The sequence below is a fragment of the Pantherophis guttatus genome, chromosome 2 (assembly GCF_059756535.1).
Source record: "Pantherophis guttatus breed Tessera chromosome 2, ASM5975653v1, whole genome shotgun sequence".
Classification (NCBI taxonomy): domain Eukaryota; kingdom Metazoa; phylum Chordata; class Lepidosauria; order Squamata; family Colubridae; genus Pantherophis; species Pantherophis guttatus.
Window position 1 is genome coordinate 250,557,881 of NC_142064.1, and position 19,716 is coordinate 250,577,596.

Consider the following 19,716-nt stretch of genomic DNA (forward strand, 5'->3'; position numbering starts at 1 on the left):
GAAAGCTTTAATTTCATATCTTCTTGGGATCTCAAATCAGGCAAGATCATTGTTTCTTCCTATATGGCAATTCTGAAGAAGGCTCCTGCTTTCCTGATGCTAATAGCAGTTTGTTCTCTCTCTCAGCTGGCCAGTGACAAAAAATAGCAAACAATGTTTAAGCGGCCAGATAGTCTCCGGACCTTCCCCCCCTGTGCCTGATGAGATGCAAAATGACAGCAACACATCTGGAGAGATCTTAGGGTTATGACAGCTAGTTTATTGAGATGTCAAGCTAGTGCTATGAAGAGAAGCTGTTTTCTATAGGAGGAACTTTAAGAAATGTTCCATTTTTGTTTGCATTTATTATTATTGCTGTTAATAGTTATTAATAATTGTTAAATCCCAAGGAGCTGCTGATACAGTTCTACAGAGGAATTATTGAGTCTGTCATCCGCACCTCTATAACTGTCTGGTTTGGTTCTGCAACCCAACAAGACAGACACAGACTTCAGAGGATAATTAGAACTGCAGAAAAAACAATTGCTACCAACCTGCCTTCCATTGAGGACCTGTATACTGCACGAGTCAAAAAGAGGGCTGTGAAAATATTTACAGACCCCTCGCATCCTGGACATAAACTGTTTCAACTCCTACCCTCAAAACGATGCTATAAAGCACTGCACACCAGAACAACTAGACACAAGAATATTTTTCCCAAATGCCATTACTCTGCTAAACAAATAATTCCTTCAACACTGTCAAACTAGTTATTAAGTCTGCATTACTATTAATCTTCTCATCGTTCCTATCACCCATCTCCTTCCACTAATGACTGTATGACTGTAACTTTGTTGCTTGTATCCTTGCGATTTATATTGACTGTTTCCTAATATGATTTGATTGCTTATTTGTACCCTATGACTATCATTGTGTTGTACTTTATGATTTTTGATGAATGTATCTTTTCTTTTATTTACACTGAGAGCATATGTACCAAGACAAATTCCTTGTGTGTCCAATCACACTTGGCCAATAAAATTCTATTCTGTTCTGTTCTGTTCTATTCTTCTCATCCTTCCTATTACCTATCTCCTTTTCTACTTATGAGTAGAACCTTGTTGCTTGTATCTTATGATTTATATTGTTTTATTTAGTTTCCTAGTGTGATTTTGATTGCTTATTTAGTATCCTATGACTATCATTAAGTGTTGTATCGTATGATTTATGATGAATGTATTTATGATGACTATGATCATGATTCATCACTTTTATCTTTTATGTACACTGAGAGCTTATGCACTGAAGACAAATTCCTTGTGTGTCCAATCACACTTGGCCAGTAAAGAATTCTATTCTATTCTATTAAAACTTTCAATAAAGATTACCGGCATATTAAAAAAGAAATGAATCCAGAACAAAAGGCCTCTGATCCTAACCCTTTCATACAAATCCATCTTGTAAGCTCGCTTAATTCTGGGCCTCAAATTTAATACTGTTAAACTGGAAAAGCTACAAAAGTACTCAACTTCCTTTTAAGGAAACACTTGGGTATCCAAAGAGATGGTACAGAGCAGGGGTCTCCAACCTTGGCAACTTTAAGCCTGGAGGACTTCAACTTTAAGAATTCCCCAGCCAGCAAAGCAGGCTGGGCAATTCTGGGAGTAGAAGTCTGTCAGGCTTAAAAGTTGCCAAGATTGGAGACCCCTGGTATAGAGTACCAGAATCTGGTATAGAGTAGGCAGAGAGGCCCCAGAGGTCATCTGATCTAACCCCTGCTCTTGACAGAATCACTAGAGCAGGGGTCCCCAAAACTTGGCAGCTTTAAGACTTTAAGACTTGTGGACTTCAACTTCCAGCCAGCCAGCATGAATTCTGGGAGTTGAAGTCCACAACAGAGGTGGGTTTCAGCAGGTTCTGACCAGTTCTGGAGAACCGGTAGTGGAAATTTTGAGTAGTTCGGAGAACCGGTAGTAAAAATTCTGACTGGCCCTGCCCCCATCTATTCTCTGCCTCCCAAGTCCCAGCTGATCGGGAGGAAATGGAAATTTTGCAGTAAACTTTCCCTGGATTGGGGAGGGAATGGAGATTTTACAGTATCCTTCCCCTAGAGTGAGGTGGGAATGGAGATTTTACAGTATCCTTCCCCTGCCAGGCCCACCAAACCACACCTACCAAGCCATGCCATGCCCACCAGGCCACACCCACAGAACCGGTAGTAAAAAAATTTGAAACCCACCACTGGTCCACAAGTCTTAAAGCTGCCAAGTTTGAAGACCTCTGCACTAGAGCATTGTTTTACAACCTTGGCATCTTTAAGATGTGTGGATTTCAACTCCCAGAATTCCCCAGCCAATTCAACACAACTTAAAGAGGCCAAGGTTAAAAAACTCCACAACAGGGCTATCTTTGACAGATGAGCAACTGCAGTACCCAAATTTGGACATAATATTCCAAACAGGATCTGAGCAGGGCAGAATAGAGTAGAACCATTAATTTCCATTAGTTAGACTCTATGCAGATGATCATGAGCCCTAAGATAACATATGCCTTTTAAGCAACTTATGTATGCGCTGACTCATGTTTAACCTGTGGCAGGGAAGCTTCTCTCCATTTCTTACCAAGTGAAATTGAATTATGAGACATTCTGAACAGGCAAGAAGCAGCTTTTCACTTGGGACATAAGTCAAACCACAGAAGCCTGGGCAGTTTTAAAAGGGGATTAGAAAAATTAATAGACATAAAACTGTCAGTATTCATGATAGCTACATACCTCCTCCAGGATCAAAGCCAATATCCTTCTCAGTGCCAAATGCTCAGGAATACAAGATGAGTGGATTTATACTGAAAAACCTCTGTTGGTGTCTATTACTTCTATTTAAAAAAAACTGAATTCTGGACTTCATTCACCTCTGTACCAGCTTTAGTTGGCCTTTCTCTGGGACCAACAAAGCAGATCATTCATAAATTAGATCAGAAGCGACCTGTGTGCTGAATTAGGCCCACAGCATCTAACAGGGAAGAGTGACTGATTCTAAGCTGGCTTGGACAGCTGCCATTTGGTCTCCCCCAACTGAAAGGACCCTATGAATTCCCTCTGGGAATCAATGGGGCAGTGCAGCTGAATAATAGTAATAAATCCTAGGCATATTGCGCTGAGCTGGATACAGCTTTTTTTTTTTTTTTAATTTGATTTATATGCCGCCCTTCTCCGGAGACTCAGGGCGGCTTACAATGCGTTAAGCAATAGCCTTCATTCTTTTGTATGTTTTATACAAAGTCAGCTTATTGCCCCCACAAACTGGGTCCTCATTTCACCTACCTTAGAAAGGATGGAAGGCTGAGTCAACCTTGAGCCTTGGCGAGATTCGAACCAGCAGAAATTGCAGGCAGCTGTGTTAATAACAGGGTGCACTAAACCCCTGTACTATCAAGGCTCTTTGACCAGACCTGGGCATTTTATGGTCCCCAGGCCACATCTGGCCCTTTGGGTATCCCTGTCCAGCCCGCATGAGGTCCAGGGGCGGGTAAAAACTAATTGTCATGGGGAAAATAGAAGGCAGGAGTATTAGGTGAGTTCACCAACTTGAATTGACCAAGAAAGATAGATGAATGAATGAATCAATGAATGAATGAATGAATGAATGAATGGGACAGAAGTCTAATCATCATCATCCTTGTTTGCTGGAACGTCTCCGCCAACAAACTTCTTAAAGGTTATGAGGGATCATCAGCTTACTTTACTTTTACTTTACTTTTATTTGATTTATGTACTGCCCTACTCCCGAAGGACTCAGGGCGGTGAACAGCCAACAATAAAATACATATATACAAAATTTAAAAAGCAGAAATAAAATTGAATTAAATAGTTTGGCCCAGACAAATTAAAACCCCAATCAATTTAAAACAAATTTAAACATTGAGTATTAAAAATATTAAAAATATTAAAATTATTAAAATTGTTTAAAAAGAGGGAGAAAGTTAGGCCAGGCCCTCCGGTGGAATAAAAAGGTCTTTAGAGCGCGGTGGAAGGTGTGCAGATCCAGGATCCTCTGTATCTCCAGGGGGAGCTCGTTCCAGATAGTAGGTGCCCCCACAGAGAAGGCTCTCCCCCTGGGGGCCGCCAGTTGACATTGTTAGAAAACAATACAACTGAGAATTATGAGAAGGCCTGAATGGCAAATTGCCTGGAAATCCCATCCAAAACCATGTGAATTACATGCATAGGATGTACCTGCAGTAAGATTCCCAAAGGGCAATATGTTTTATTAATTTTTTTTCTGAGAAAATATTAGGTTATTCAAAGGTCATGCGTTAAACAAATGGCAACCCGTTCAAATCTTTAACGTAATTGATATAACAAATTGCTTGTGGGCACTGACTTTTCCAGCACCCTGGATAGATTTACATCCATATGCAATAAATGTGATGTCGTAAACCACACAGAGTCACTTAGGTGAGATGGGTGATGTAGAAATTTAATAAAAGTGCACTTACTGCTGAGAGCTGGACGCAGCTAGAGCTGACATCGTATTCTATGTAGGCCACCTCCCTGCCATCCTCTGTTTTCCCATCCTTGGTATAACAAAGGTCCCTGGTTTGAGTTATGAAGCGATCTACTTCCTCCATGGGGTAAACACAGAGTGCAGATTCCTCACTCAGCTTCCCCAAAGAAGCCTGCCAGGCAGAAAAAGTCACAAAAAGTGAATCTCTCACTTGTCCTTCTACCCCTGTCTGTGCCATGTAGGCTGCCTGCAAGAGGCTATATGTCTTCCCTTCGTTCCTGCAGACCAAGGGCAGCTCCACATAGGAGTAATAGTGGGCGTCGTCCAGACAGATCCGGGAAATGTACGTCTTGTATTCCCGGGACTGCGACTTGAGATCACGCCGGTAGAACAGGAAGTAGACACTGGAACCATGAGTGAATGACTTGATAAAATGGTGGCTGTATTCGGAGAGTCGACCCACAGCCAGCTTGGCTGTTTCCTCGTAGGAAAAGATGGAGTGGGAGTCGGGCCCTGGCACCTCTCCTGGGTGGGCCCTGAGATTGCGAGTTGTGATGGGAGGGATACTGCCTCCAACGCCCCGACTGGTGTATCCTCGGCCAACAAAGAGAAGCGGTACATTTTCTTTGGAGTAACCAACCAACCCCACAGTGGAAATATTGGGATCATTGGCTACCACATATTGAGTGTCTCCTGGTGTCCGGGGTTGGAAGAGGACATGTTTAATGAAGCCAAGAGTCCTCTTCTCACAGATCCCTTGCCACACGCTGCCGCAAACAATGAGCTCCTTCTCTAACGAGTTGATCAACAGGAGTTTGATGTAGTTGTCGGTCTCCAGAGCTTGGGGACAATCCTGCTTGAAAACAGGAGGAAGACAATCTTTGCTGTCTAGGATCGGGCCCATGGAAACTGCTTCTTCCATCACCAGGTCTGGGGTCAACTGAAAAAGGAAGTTTGTAGCTCCCAGATACAGAGTTCCTGAATCGGGATCCATAATAAAGTGAATAAATTTGGTGGCATTGCGTGAAAAGGTGGGATATCGTAGTTCCTGTGGAATTGTTGGCCGCAGGAAACACAAAAAAGGGAGAAGGAATGTCCCCAGAGGCATCATACTTATCCTATAAGAGAGAAGGTGACAGAGGTAAGGTTATTTTTTGGGGGGGAAATTTTCATAACATAAAGAATCTATGTGAGATTGAATTTTTTAATATATTCTATTTTGCATTTCCAAAAACAAAGGAGATTATGCTCATTCGTATGTTTCTATGTATTTATTATCTGTCATCTCCTTGGAGATAAAGCTCCTTTGGGCATTTTAAGAGGAAAGAAGAATATAAATGTAATCAATACAATTTACTAGATATAAATGTAATTATTATTGCTATACTCCAGGCCCTAAAGCACAATTCTTTCAAAGCTGGAGGATTAAGACCACACCATGTGCAATTCTTATCTTGCAGCAGTAATTCAAACAGATTATAACATTCAAATCTATCTACATCCTCCACATATTGGAGCAAAAATAATCAATAGGAAAGAGTAATTGTCAAACCATATACACATTTTTTCCCCCTGAAGAAGTCAGAATCACAGATTTACCATTATTCTCAACTATGAATGTGTGCATCTAGGGTAGTAATTAGTTCCACATGGAGTTAGAGAAATTAAGAACAAAAGGTGAAGCACATTCATATATGAATTATTATATTTGCACATTTTCTTTTGAAAGGGTGTATGGTATACTACAGGTAGTCCTTGACTTAAAACAGTTCATTTAGTGACAGTTCAAAGTTACAAGGGCACTGAAAAAAAATGACTTATGACCAGTGGTGGGATTCAGCCAGTTCGCACCACTTCAGGCGAACCGGTTGTTAACTTTCTGAGCAGTTTGGCAAACTGGTTGTTGGAAGAAATAATTAGGGCAGAGAACTGGTTGTTAAATTACTTGAATCCCACCACTGCTTATGACCGTTTTTCACACTTATGATGGTTGCGTTATCCCCATGGTCATGTGATCAAAATTCAGACGCTTAACAACTGATTCATATTTATAAGTGTTGCAGTGAGCTGGGATCTAATGATCACCTTTTGTGATCTTCCAACAAGCAAAGTCAATGGGGAAGCCAGTTTCACTTAACAACTGTGCTACTAACTGTAACAACTGCTGTGATTCACTTAACAACTATGGCAAGAAATGTGATATAATGGGGCAAACCTCAAAAACTGTCTCACTTAGCAACAGAAATTTTAGGCTCAATTGTGGTCGTAAATGGAGGACTACCTATAGGTATATTTTATTTATTCTAAAAATAGGATGAATGGTCTCTGAGGGGGGAAATCGCATAATAATTTCACACTCAATTTTTAGAAAGAGTGGGGCAATGATGCAAAAGAATCATTTGGTGTAGTGTTTATTTATTTATTTATTTATTTATATTGGATTTCTATACCGCCCTTCTCCCTGAGGACTCAGGGCGGTGTACAGCCAGATTAAAAAACATGCAGAACAAATATTAAAAACAATTAAAAGATATATAAATTTGGCCCAATTAAAACTCATTTACCAATTAAAAACGTTTAAAACATTTAAAGTGCTGGCCTAGAAATGAGCAGACTGTGAGTTCTAGTTTCCGCCCTAGGCAGGAAAACCAGCTGGGTGATTTTGGATCAATCATTCTCTGTCAGTCCAATCTACCTCACAGGATTGTTGTTGTTGTAGAGAAAATAAGGGGAGAAGGAGTATTATATATGTTCACATCACCTCTTTGTGTTACTTATAAAGTAATAAAGGCAGGATAAAAAAATCAAATAAAAATAATAAAACAAACCCAATTAAAATAGAATTAAGTTAGGTGAACGTGGGCCAGTCACTCTCTGTCAGCCCAACCCACCTCACAGAATTGTTGTTGTGGGGAAAGAAGGAGGAGGAAGAAGTATTATGTATGTTTGCCACTTTGAATTACTTATAAAATAATAAAGGCAAGTTAAAAATCAGTGGTGGAATTCAAATTTTTTTATTACCGGTTCTGTGGGTGTGGCTTGGTGGGCATGTCAGGAGAAGGATACTGCAAAATCTCCATTCCCACCCCTCTCCAGGGGAAGGATATTGCAAAATCCCCATTCCCACCCCACTCTGGGACCAGCCAGAGGTGGTATTTGCCAGTTCTCTGAACTACTCAAAATTTCCGCTACCGGTTCTCCAGAACATGTCAGAACCTGCTGAATAGCACCCCTGTTAAAAATGTAATAAATAACTAAGTAGATAAAACTCATAAACTCATTTTTGTTTCTATTTTTCCGCTGGCTGCAAGATACTTTTTCTCGCTTTCAAACTACATGCATTCCACTAATAAAATCTAAACTTCCCATGTAAACAGGAAGAATAAGAGCAAATAAAATAAAATTAAGTCACCAGTAAATCTTTGCTGATTACAGCCAAGGAGTTTTGGACCAAAATTTGCAGAGCCAATGAAAATATGAATAAAGCGAAATGGTCTACTTATCCCATTCCCACCCCATACCCTCCAACTTTGGCTCTGCTAGCTAAGGCTGATGGGAATTGAAGTCCCCCGAAGTCCAACATCTTGAGAACCACAAAATAGTTGGATGGGACCACAAATGGTTGAACACAATGGTTGTATTTATACAATAAACCGAACACAATAAAGCAAAAAAAAAATAAAAATTGCTCTGCCTACATAATATGTTGTGTCTGAAAAATTGCTCTAATATAGGATCATGACTGCATTCTCAAAAAGTGGGTCATGACACACACATCCTGGGAATTGCAAACAATTTAGTGGGGACACAATTAAAAAGAATTGGCTTGCACAGACAAAGCAGCAGCCTTGTCAAAACTCATTTTGGGCTTCGCCCTCAACTTTCCCTGCACAAGCTTGTAGCTTCAAAGTTTGAGAACACAAAAAACTATTTTTAAAATTATTATTAGAACTATCTGATATGCTTATTTCTTGGCCAGCTCTAGCTCAATGAAATCATGGCTTCTATTCACAAAAGAGTCCTACACACTCATTTTTCTTTAAAGGGGTTTAAAGTTTGATAATCCCTATCCTGTTCTGATGGCCTAGTTCACACAATATGTTACGACAATGCTTGGATTCACACGGCTCACTGAATCAGAAACTACCTAACCTCATTTCATTCTGGTTTAGTTCAGATAGTCTTCAACTTATAACTACAGTTAGGGGTAGAATTCCTGTTGCTAAGCAAGGTGGGTCGTTAAGTGAGCCGTACCTAATTTCATGACCTGCGTTTCCATGGTTGTTAAATGAACCACTGCAATTGAGTTAATTACCTGGTCATTAAACAAACCCGGCTTTTCTCATTGACTTTGCTTGTTGAAAGCCAGCTGGGAAGGTCACAAAGGGAGAAGAACAGGAGTGGGCTGCTGGAGGTTCGTAGAGGTTCGGGAGAACCTGTAGCTAAGATTCTGTGCAGTTCGGAGAACCCCCGAATCCCACTCCTGGCTGGCCCTGCCTACCCCTCCCTTCCCAGGAGTCCCCACGTGGCCTGTTTTGGATGCAGGTAAGTGCAGGGCGCGCACGGAGGCTCGGGGAGGGCGAAAAATGGGCCTACAATAAGTTCGGGAAGGCCGGAAACAGAGGCCATGCCCACCATGGCCACACCTACCCAGCAACCGGGCAGAGAACCCCTTGCTAAAATTTTTGAAGCCCACCCCTGGAGATCACATGTCCCCAGAATCTTGCAACCACCACAAATACAGCACCCAAATTTTGATCACATGACTACGGGGATGTTGCTGCGGTCGCCAGTGTATAATAAGTGAAATTTTTTTAGTACCCTTGCAACTTTATACTGTCATTAAATGAATGGTGGTTGTAAGCCGAGAACTAGCTGTGTGTTGTGCAAACCCATCCACTAGGTCAGCATTATGTTAATGATCGAAAGATAAGAAAGAGAAATAATAGATTCTACTGAATAAGAAAGCAATTTACTCAGTAAGGCAAAAGAGCGGGGTTTGCCAGAGAAGAGTGGGAACGAAAAAGAAGGCTTCCCAGGAAGAAAGAAACTTGGGCCTCTCAACCTCCAAGTTTTGCAAAAATGAGTCCGGCAGACAACAGTTTCAGGCCTTCGCAGGGGAACAATGCCACCTACCCTCCCCATTCTTAATCCATCACTATGGGAACTGCCCATCAAGGCGTGAAGGGTCAACGTGGCCAGGGCGGTGAAAGAAGGGTCCAGGCTCAAGTCTCAGTGGGAAAGCCTCCTGATGCAGCCAGCACACTTGGCTTTTTCACACACTCAAGCTTGGCGAGGAGAACAAGCTCCATCAAAAAGAGGCTGGACACACAGCTTTCCACAGCCTGATGAGGAACAGGCTGTCCATGCCAAGCCTCTTTCTTTCAAGTCGTTTCGCTGAATCACGTGTCCACTAATAAATGAAAGCTTTCACAGTTGGGAAGAAATTCATGAATATTTCCAACCCTCGCCTCCAACGGGAACATGAATATCTAAGCTTCTGAGACCTAGCGGGCAGAGCTGCGGAATCCAAAACAGAGCTTCAGAGCATCTATACTCAACTCTTTAAAGCAGCCGTGTCTTTTCGAAGACCTGCACAACTGTAAAGATGCGGCTGCTTCAAAAGAGTTGCAACCTGAGCTTCCATTCACACTCTTCCAAGATGACGCTATAGGGCATTGCACGGCAAAACAACTAGATACAAGGGCAATTTTTACCCCGATACCATCAATTTGCTAAACAACTAATTCCCACAGCACTGTTTTATGCCCTGGGATGTCAAAACACCTAGTAGGGTTGTATTACTATTATCCTTCTCACCTTTCTTATTACCTATTTTCTTAGCTTCTTATGACTATAACTTTGTTGTTTCTAGAATAGAATTTTTTATTGGCCAAGTGTGATTGGACACACAAGGAATTTGTCTTTGGTGCATATGCTCTCCGTGTACATAAAAGAAAAGATACGTTCATCAAGAATCATAAGGTACAACACTTAATGATAGTCATAGGGTACAAATAAGCAATCAGGAAACAATATCAATATAAATTGTAAGGATACAAGCAACAAAGTTACAGTCATACAGTCATAAGTGGGAGGAGATGGGTGGTGGGAACGATGAGAAGATTAATAGTAATGCAGATTTAGTGAATAGTTTGAAAGTGTTGAGGGAATTATTTGTTTAGCAGAGTGATGGCATTCGGGGGAAAAAATATTCTTGTGTCTAGTTGTTCTGGTGTGCAGTGCTCTGTAGCGTCATTTTGAGGGTAGGAGTTGAAACAGTTTATGTCCAGGATGTGAGGGGTCTGTAAATATTTTCACAGCTCTCTTTTTGACTCGGGCAGTATACAGGTCCTCAATGGAAGGCAGGTTGGTAGCCATTGTTTTTTCTGCAGTTCTAATTATCCTCTGAAGTTTGTTGTTTCTATGTTATGATTTATGTTGATTGTTTTTATTTAGTGTCCTATTATGGCTTGTGTTGATTGCTTATTTAGTATCCTATGACTATCACTGAATGTTGTATCTTATGATTTATGATGATTGTATTTTCTGATTACGATCACGATTTATCATTTGTATGTACACTGAGAGCTTATGCACCAGGGACAAATTTCTTGTGTGTCCAATCACAATTGGCCAATAAAGAATTCTATTCTATTCTATTCTATTCTATTCTATTCTATTCTATTCTATTCTATTCTATTCTATTCTATTCTATTCTATTCTCTTGTCTCAAAGGCCATGAAATATTTTTTACAAAATTTAATCTGATATACTTCTTTGGCCTGTAATACATCTATGAAATTTAAGGTGTAACTTAAAACAGAATTATTGTAAATCACGTTTTGCAGCGTGAAACTTCTTAAATGCTGCAGCACGAAAAATGCAGCAGATACTGGACAAAAGAACTATCCCACCTTTTCACCACAATACAACTAACCAAAGGCAATTTTACCCACTCCCTTAATGCTTAAAAGACAGCTTTGCCTCAGGTGTAAATGGCTATTGTTTGAGAGTATTCTTTCTTTCTTCTGCCCATTCTGTCCACACAGCAACAATCAAAATTCCTGGCAACAATACAGTAATTGGGTAAATCATTTGACATATTTTTACAAAACCTGCTTTGGGATTTCTAACTGGATGTCAAAATTACTTAACTGACAAAAATAAAATAATAAAGAAAAAAGCTTTATATTAGCACAGAGTGGGCACTGAGTGAAATCTAGCTGTGCGGTCATGTGAAGTCTGACTTAAAAGCTGTCTATGATTCGCTTAATGACCACAGCGGGAGTGAACCGGGGTGAAATGCTCCCGGTTCGGACCAGATCACTCGATCCGGTAGCTATGGTGGCGGATGGTTCGGAGAACCGGTAGCAAAAATCCCTGTGCCCCCCCACCATGCTCAGCTGAGTCGCACGATCATCAGAGGCTTTTTTTTTTTTTACTTTTAAAAGCATTTTTTCTACAACCTCTTCCGACGAAAAAATGCTTTTAAAAGTAAAAAAAAAAGCCTCTGATGATCACGCGGCTCAACTGGGATCCTCAGAGGCTTTTCAAAGTATTTTTTTCTGCAACCTTTTTGCCGAAGAGGTGGTAAAAACAATGCTTTGAAAAGTCTCTGACGATCCCAGCTGAGTTGCCTGATCATCAGAGAGGCTTTTCAAAGCATTTTTAAAAATGCCTCTCTGACGATCTCAGCTGAGTTGCTTGATCGCCAGAGGCTTTTCAAAGCATTAGAAAAAATGCTTTGAAAAGTTAAAAAAAAAAAGTTGGCCACGCCCACTCAGTCACATTAACCACCCCCCCAAGCCACGCCCACAGAACCGGAAGTAACACATTTTACATTTCACCCCTGGAGTGAACTCATTGCAGTCATGTGATGGCGATGTTCCACTTAAAGATCAGGTCGCTTACCGACCAAGTTGTCGGTCCCAATTGTGTTTCCTAAGTGAGGGTTACCTGAAGGCTCTTCTTCTGTCAATTTTAAAAAAAAATCCTGCAAGGTGTGGGATAGATTCTGCTCTGCTAATGTGCTCAAAACCTTCTCAGGGTTAACATCAAAACTGGGGATCTCTATTTTAGAAGGACAAGGAACAGAGGCAGTGGTGGGTTTCAAATTTTTTACTACCGGTTCTGTGGGCGTGCTTGGTGGGTGTGGCAAGGCTTGGTGGGAGTGGCTTGGTGGGCATGGCAAGGGAAGGATATTATAAAATCTCCATTCCCACCCCACTTCAGGGGAAGGATACTGTAAAATCTCCATTCCCTCCCCACTCCAGGGGAAGGATACTGCAAAATCCCCATTTCCTCCCTATCAGCTGGGACTTGGGAGGCAGAGAATAGATGGGAGCGGGGCCAGTTAGAGGTAGTATTTGCCGGTACTTCGAACTACTCAAAATTTCCGCTACTGGTTCGCCAGAACTAGTCAAAACCTGCTGAAACCCACCTCTGACTAGAGGTGGGCTGCTGCTGGTTCAATCCGGTTCGGGCGAACTTGTAGTTCCAACCACCGGCTGGGCCTGCCCACCCACTCCGGCGCTAACCTGTCCTATATATCTTACTCTCTGCCTCACTCGCCCCACCCACGCAGTCCAGCTGATTTCCACGTCTCGCCCGCTCTACTCACTGCGGCTGCCCAAGAAGGTGTGCTGGAAGCCGCACGCAGGAAATCGCCACGTGTTTGAAGCCGCGCTCAAATGTAGAAGGTGCGCGCGAGAGTGAAGCGAGCGGGTGCGCCCACACTCACATTTTCGGTTCTGCGCTAGGCAAACCAGTTATTAAATTATGTGAAGCCCATCTCTGACAAGGACTCTCTACTGGTACTTTGCCATTTGATTAAGATTTTCCTATTTTCTACTTTCCTTCATTCCACAAGCTGAACAGAATTTATAGGTAGTCCTTGACTTACAACCATTTGCTTAGTGACCATTCGAAGTTACAACGGCATTGAAAAAAGTGACTTATGATTGTTTTTTCACACTTATAACTGTTGCAGCATCCCATGGTCACAGGATCAAAATTCAAACGCCTATCTGGCAACGGACTCCTATTTATGAAGGTTGCAGTGTCCTACGGTCATCCAATCCGCTTTTGTGAACTTCTGACTAGCAAAGTCAATGGGGAAGCCAATTCCACTTAACAACTGTATTATTAACTTTAACAACTGCAGTGATTCACTTAACAACTGTGGCAAAAAAAAGTTCATAAAATGGGGTAAAACTCATTTAACAACTGTCCTGCTTAGCAACAGAAATATTTGGCTCAATTATTTAAGCCAAAATAATTTGCACTTATGTAATAATAAATATTTGAAACAATCTTGCCTATTGCTGTGGCCGGGAGGACTTTCTATCAGGTTTGCCTGATCCGCCAGTTGCGTCCCTTTCTGAATCGGGACTCCTTACGCACGGTCACTCATGCCCTCGTCACTTCCCACCTGGACTACTGTAATGCTCTCTACATGGGGCTCCCCTTGAGGAGCACCCGGAGGCTCCAACTGGTCCAGAATGCAGCCGCGCGGGTGGTTATGGGAGCAACGTGGCGTTCCCATGTAACACCTCTCCTGCGCGAGCTGCACTGGCTCCCGGTGGTCTTCCGGATGCGCTTCAAGGTCTTGGTTACCACCTTTAGAGCGCTCCATGGCTTAGGACCTGGGTACTTACGAGACCGCCTTCTACCACCAGTAGCCTCTCACCGGCCAGTACGCTCTCATAGAGAGGGGCTCCTCAGGGTGCCGTCGGTCAAACAGTGTCGATTGGCGGCCCCCAGGGGGAAGGCCTTCTCTGCAGGGGCACCTGCCATTTGGAACAAGCTCCCCCCGGAGATACGGAGGATCCCGGATTTACGCACTTTCCACCGTGCCCTCAAGACCTTTTTATTTCAACAGGCTGGCCTGGCCTAACTTCCTTTTAATTGTTAATTTTAAATTTGTTTTAAAACAATAGGGGTGTTTTAATCTGTATGGGCCAAATTATTTAATGTGCTTTTACATTGTTTTTAAATTTTGTATTATGTCTGTTTTATCTTATTGGCTGTTCACCGCCCTGAGTCCTTCGGGAGTAGGGCGGTATATAAATCCAAAATAAAGTAAAGTAAAAGTAAAATAATATCTCTCTCATTTTATTATTTAATTGGAGGTGGGGGAGATATTTGGTATTTCTTGTAAAGGACTTTAATACTGTATTGGTCTTCACCGACGTTAGCCACTTTGAGTGACTCTGCATATTGGAGGGACGAGGTTGTTTAATTAACCTATCGATCAATGAATCTATATTCCTAGGAGATCTTACACTTAGTAGACTAGGTTAGATATAAATAGACTTTGAATTACATTCTTAAATCTCCCTTACCAAGATATTTCAATGGGCCGTACCTGCATTTTTCAGAAAATAAACGAGAATACTTCCTTCGAGATACCTTTGTGCTCAAATATCAAGGAAGGGAGCAGGGTGTGTTGATTATTTATTTTAACAAGTAGCATTTTGTTAAGCTCTAAAATCCAGCTCCATGGGTTTGTTTTAGATAAGCAAGCAAGATAACAAAACACTCATGCTCACTGAAGCCACGCTGGCAGGCTGCCTTGCAGCTCCCATACACGGATTCACATCACACACCGCGTTGAGTTGAGTCAAACAGAGGGTCTTTTGTTCAGAGGGGATATTCTACAAGTATATTAAGAGTTTTTCCGCCTTACAAAACCATTGGGGATCCCCCACTCATGTGAAATTCCCAGCTACTGTGCACTGAGGTCATGGGGATGGGAGGTGGAAGGAGAGACCGAGAAGCATTTATAATATTGATTGATTGATTGATTGATTTATATGCCGCCCTTCTCCGGAGACTCAGGGCGGCTTACAATGCGTTAAGCAAAAGCCTTCACACTTTTGTATATTTTATACAAAGTCAGCTTATTGCCCCCACAAACCGGGTCCTCATTTTACCTACCTTAGAAAGGATGGAAGGCTGAGTCAACCTTGAGCCTGGTGAGAATTGAACTCGCAGTAATTGCAGGCAGCTGGAAGCTAAATACTACTTTTAACAATAGCATTAGTCTGCTGCGCCACTCAGGCTCCTTAATAGCCAAATATTGAGGAGGACCTGTTTACCGTGGAGATCGAATCGGTCAATCCTACAGGAAATCAACCCTGACTCTTCTTTGGACGGTCAAATACTGAAGCTCAAATACTTTGGCCACCTAATAAGAAGAGAGGACTCACTGGAAAAGGCCCTGATGTTGGGAAAGACTGAAGGCAAAAGGAGAAGGGGACTGGCAGAGGATGAGGTGGTTAGACAGGACCATTGAGGCAATGAGAATGAGTTTGAACAGAATCAGGGAGACAGTGAAGGACAGGGGGAGGGGGCCCGGTGTGCTATGATCCATGGCAGAGGTGGTATTCAGCAGGCTGTGACCAGTTCTGGAGAATCGGTAGCGGAAATTTTGAGTAGTTCGGAGAATTGGTAAATACCACCTCTGACTGGCCCCGCCCCCATCTATTCTCTGCCTCCCGAGTCCCAGCTGATTGGAAGGAAATGGGGATTTTACAGTATCCTTCCCCTGGATTGGGGTGGGAATGGAGATTTTACAGTATCTTTCCCCTGCCACGCCCACCAAGCAGTGGTGAAATGTAAAATTTGTTACTATCGGTTCTGTGGGCGTGGATGGTGGGAGGGTGTAATGTGACTGGGTGGGCATAGCCAACTTTTTTTTTTTTTTTTTACTTTTAAAAGCATTTTTTTCTACAACCTTAAGAGGTTGTAGAAAAAATGCTTTTAAAAATTAAAAAAAAAGCCCCTGATGATCGCGCAGCTCCGTTGGGCATGAGTGGGGGCAGGGATTTTTGCTACCGGTTCTCCAAACCACCCACCGCCATTGCTACCAGATAGGGCGATCCGGTCCAAAACAGGAGCATTTCACTCCTGCCACCAAACCATGCCACGCCTACCAAGCCATGCCCACAGAATTGGTAGTAAAAAATTTTTGAATCCCACCACTGATCCATGGCATCGCTGAGGATCGGGCACGACTTAGCAACTGAACAATAACAACAACCTTTTACAGAAGAGATGGCTTGTGATACCTCCCCAGGTATCTACTGATTTTCCTGAAGCTTTAAGAAGCAAAATAGTCACATTATTATTGTTTATTATTTATTGGTTCGATTTATATGCTGCCCTTTTCCGGAGACTCAGGGCGGCTTACAATGCGTTAAGCAATAGCCTTCATACTTTTGTATATACCTGCTTAGTAAGGCTTTCGCGCCCCCCCCCAAGCGGTGTTCTTTTTTTATACAAAGTCAGTTTATTGCCCCCACAATCCGGGTCCTCATTTCACCTTCCTTGAAAGGATGGAAGGCTGAGTCAACCTTGAGCCTGGTGAGATTTGAACTTGCAGTAATTGCAGGCAACTGGTGCTACTTAACAGCACTTTAGTCTGCTGCGCCACCAAGGCTCTTTAATGCTTCAGGAACTAATTTCAAGGTTTTCTTCCCAAAACAAGCCCAAAAAACCTCTTGGATCCACTCGCTTAAATCTGTCATGTCTCCTAAGCAACAGCACAAAATACTGCAGACGGTGACATAGAGATGGACATGAATATAGATAATACATCGTCTTATCTTTTCTTCCGGTGAATTGGACAATCCGTTAAGGAGAGGTGAAGCAAGAGAAGGAGTCCTACTGGATTCACGCAAAGGGTCACCAAGTCCAGCAACATCTCCCCATCTCAAGGTGGCTAAGATGTTTGTTTTCTGACCTTCCAATCCTTTCAGTAACCAGCTTTGCAGGTGGTGTAAATTTCAATGGCTACGCAGGTCATATGTAACTTGGTTATTATGTCAGATGAATCCAGATAATTGAAATGAACCTAATCTATGAGATAGCTGCCTCCCCTTGGTCCTTCTTTGCCCCCTTTTCTTCATATGGATCCTCATTACGAACTAGCATCAGCTGCACTGTTTTTTAAAAAAGGGAAATTGTTATCAAAATGATGGTTTTTGGCTGAGAGATTCCATGGCTGCAATGCTATCTTTTGAGTTCAGAGAATTTTCTCGAGGTTTTTAGCACTCCCGATGGGCTTCGAGAGAAAACGATTCAATCACTTTTTTTCCCCTTTTCTCTTGGAGCTGGGCTGAATTGGAGGGATCTTGGTAAAGGGACAGAGAGAGAACAAGATGTGTCAGGAATCGGAGTCTGATCAACGGTACAGGTAGTCCTCGACTTACAACAACTTCATTTAGTGACTGTTTAAAAGTTACAACGGCCCTGAAAAAAGTGACGTATGACCATTTTTCACGCTTACGACCACTGCACCACCCCCATGGTCACTTGATCAAAATTGGCTTGGCAATTGACTCATATTTATGATGGTTGCAGTGTCCCAGAGTCAGGTGACCTTACAACAGTGGTAGGATTCAGCCGGTTCTATCCGGTTCGGGCAAACCGGTAATGATGACTGCAGAAGGCTCCGCTCACCTGCCCAGACGTCATGCGCGAGCTATGCTCATGCGCGGAATGTGCACACTCACATTTGCGAACTGGTAGGGAAGGTAAGTGAATCCCACCTTTGCCTTACAAGCATGGTAAATGGGGAAGCCGGATTCACCTAACAACCCATGTTACTAACTTAACAACTGCAGAGATTCAAGTGGGGCAGGAAAGGTCGTAAAATGCAGCAAAATTCACTTAACAATTAGCACCAGAAATGTAGGGCTGAATTGTGGTTGTAAGTACCTGTATTACCCCGATAGACAAATTTGGAAAGAGAGGAGCCAAGTTAGCAGATTCTCACTAACACTCTAATAAATTGTATGGCAACAAGGCTAAATTGAAGATTCCAAATCCTTTTATATGGTTTTCTAAGTTCCTTTCATCTACCAACACCCATAATTGTGAACACACAACAAGATGGATTGTCCACAATTATTTAGAAAGCATTATTAACAAGTTCAAACAGCCGGAGATGGAAAAACATCTCCTACCTTTAAAGAAGTAATTATCCTCTATAATCCCACAGCATTAATAGCTACCTGTGAAGGTTTCAAAGCAGGTACTTTGCAAATGCCTATCTCATCAACAATACAGAAAGAAAAACAGTCACAAATATTTGACAGAATTAAAGATGCTTAAATGTTTAACTCTAGCAGAGGGCAAAATGAAAGGGATGACATGATAAGGACCATGGCCAAGAAGGAAGTACAAGAAGTGGAGACAATAAAGACCAGGGGGGGAAAACGGAGAAAAGAGGATGTGAGGGAAGATATAAAATATGAAAGGTCACAGTATTGCTGCTTATTCTGACAGGAAACACATTTTCCACAGACTCAGACGATTACAACACAAAGAAGCTTTGGATAAACAATCAAAAGCTCATGGAATTGCCGTAAATGGAACTGGCCTGGGCACTCATTAAAAACAAAAATCACTTAGGAAATAGACTTGAATTTATGGACTAGTGTTTCATATGCAGATAAATCAGGAAATGATTTATATTTTCTTGAAACATGAAGCAGGCCTGGACTACAGTTCTGCCCTCAGAGTCTGCCTGCAGTGATGAGTATGGGCTGATCTCCACACACAGGTAGTCCTCCACTTACGATAGTTTGTTTAGTGACCGTTCAAAGTTACAACGGCACAAAACTTACAACCGTTTTTCATAGTTATGACCTTTGCAGCATCCCCATGATCGTGTGATCAAAATTCAGATGCTTGGCACGATGACTCATGTGGGACTAGAACTTCCAGTCTCCTGGTTTCTTGCCTGGTGCCTTAACTACTAAACTGGTTCAGCTGTGATGCTAAGCATCTGCTCCATTCATGTCTCACCACAGTCGGGCAACTCCTTGTTTCATTCCCCAAAATGCAATTTCTACTGTTGTGTAGAACACGATTTTGCTGGGCCAAATGACACTGAACTATAGATTGAGCAAGTCTTGGTTAACAGCATAGTACCAATACAATAGAATATTTGTAGCTCAGGGTTGAACATTGGAGTCCTTGATGTTCTCTGAGCATGTTTGTTTTCTTGCAGATGTTTCATTACCTGACTAATGATCAATGATGATCCTAATTGGGTAATGAAACCTCTGGAAGAAAACAACCCAGCTCAGGTAGCTCTAAGGACCCAACTAATAGCATAATATCATCTGCAAAGACAACTTTACTTTCCCTACATCCGACTGGCTTCAAGATGGTGGAAATTACAATTTCATATCCTCTTTTATGAATTGTGCCTTGCATT

General features: G+C 42.1%; 1 protein-coding gene across 4 annotated transcripts in view; it reads right to left on the minus strand.

Annotated features, from left to right (window-relative positions):
* Window positions 1–19,716, minus strand: part of PLXNB1 (plexin B1) — a 200,432-nt gene that overhangs the window by 92,258 nt on the left and 88,458 nt on the right. For all 4 annotated transcript variants that reach the window (XM_034431765.3, XM_060684242.2, XM_034431767.3 and 1 more), the window contains one exon: window positions 4,477–5,602. In XM_034431765.3, coding sequence (XP_034287656.2) covers window positions 4,477–5,602 — 1,126 coding nt within the window. The remainder of the gene's footprint in view (window positions 1–4,476; window positions 5,603–19,716) is intronic.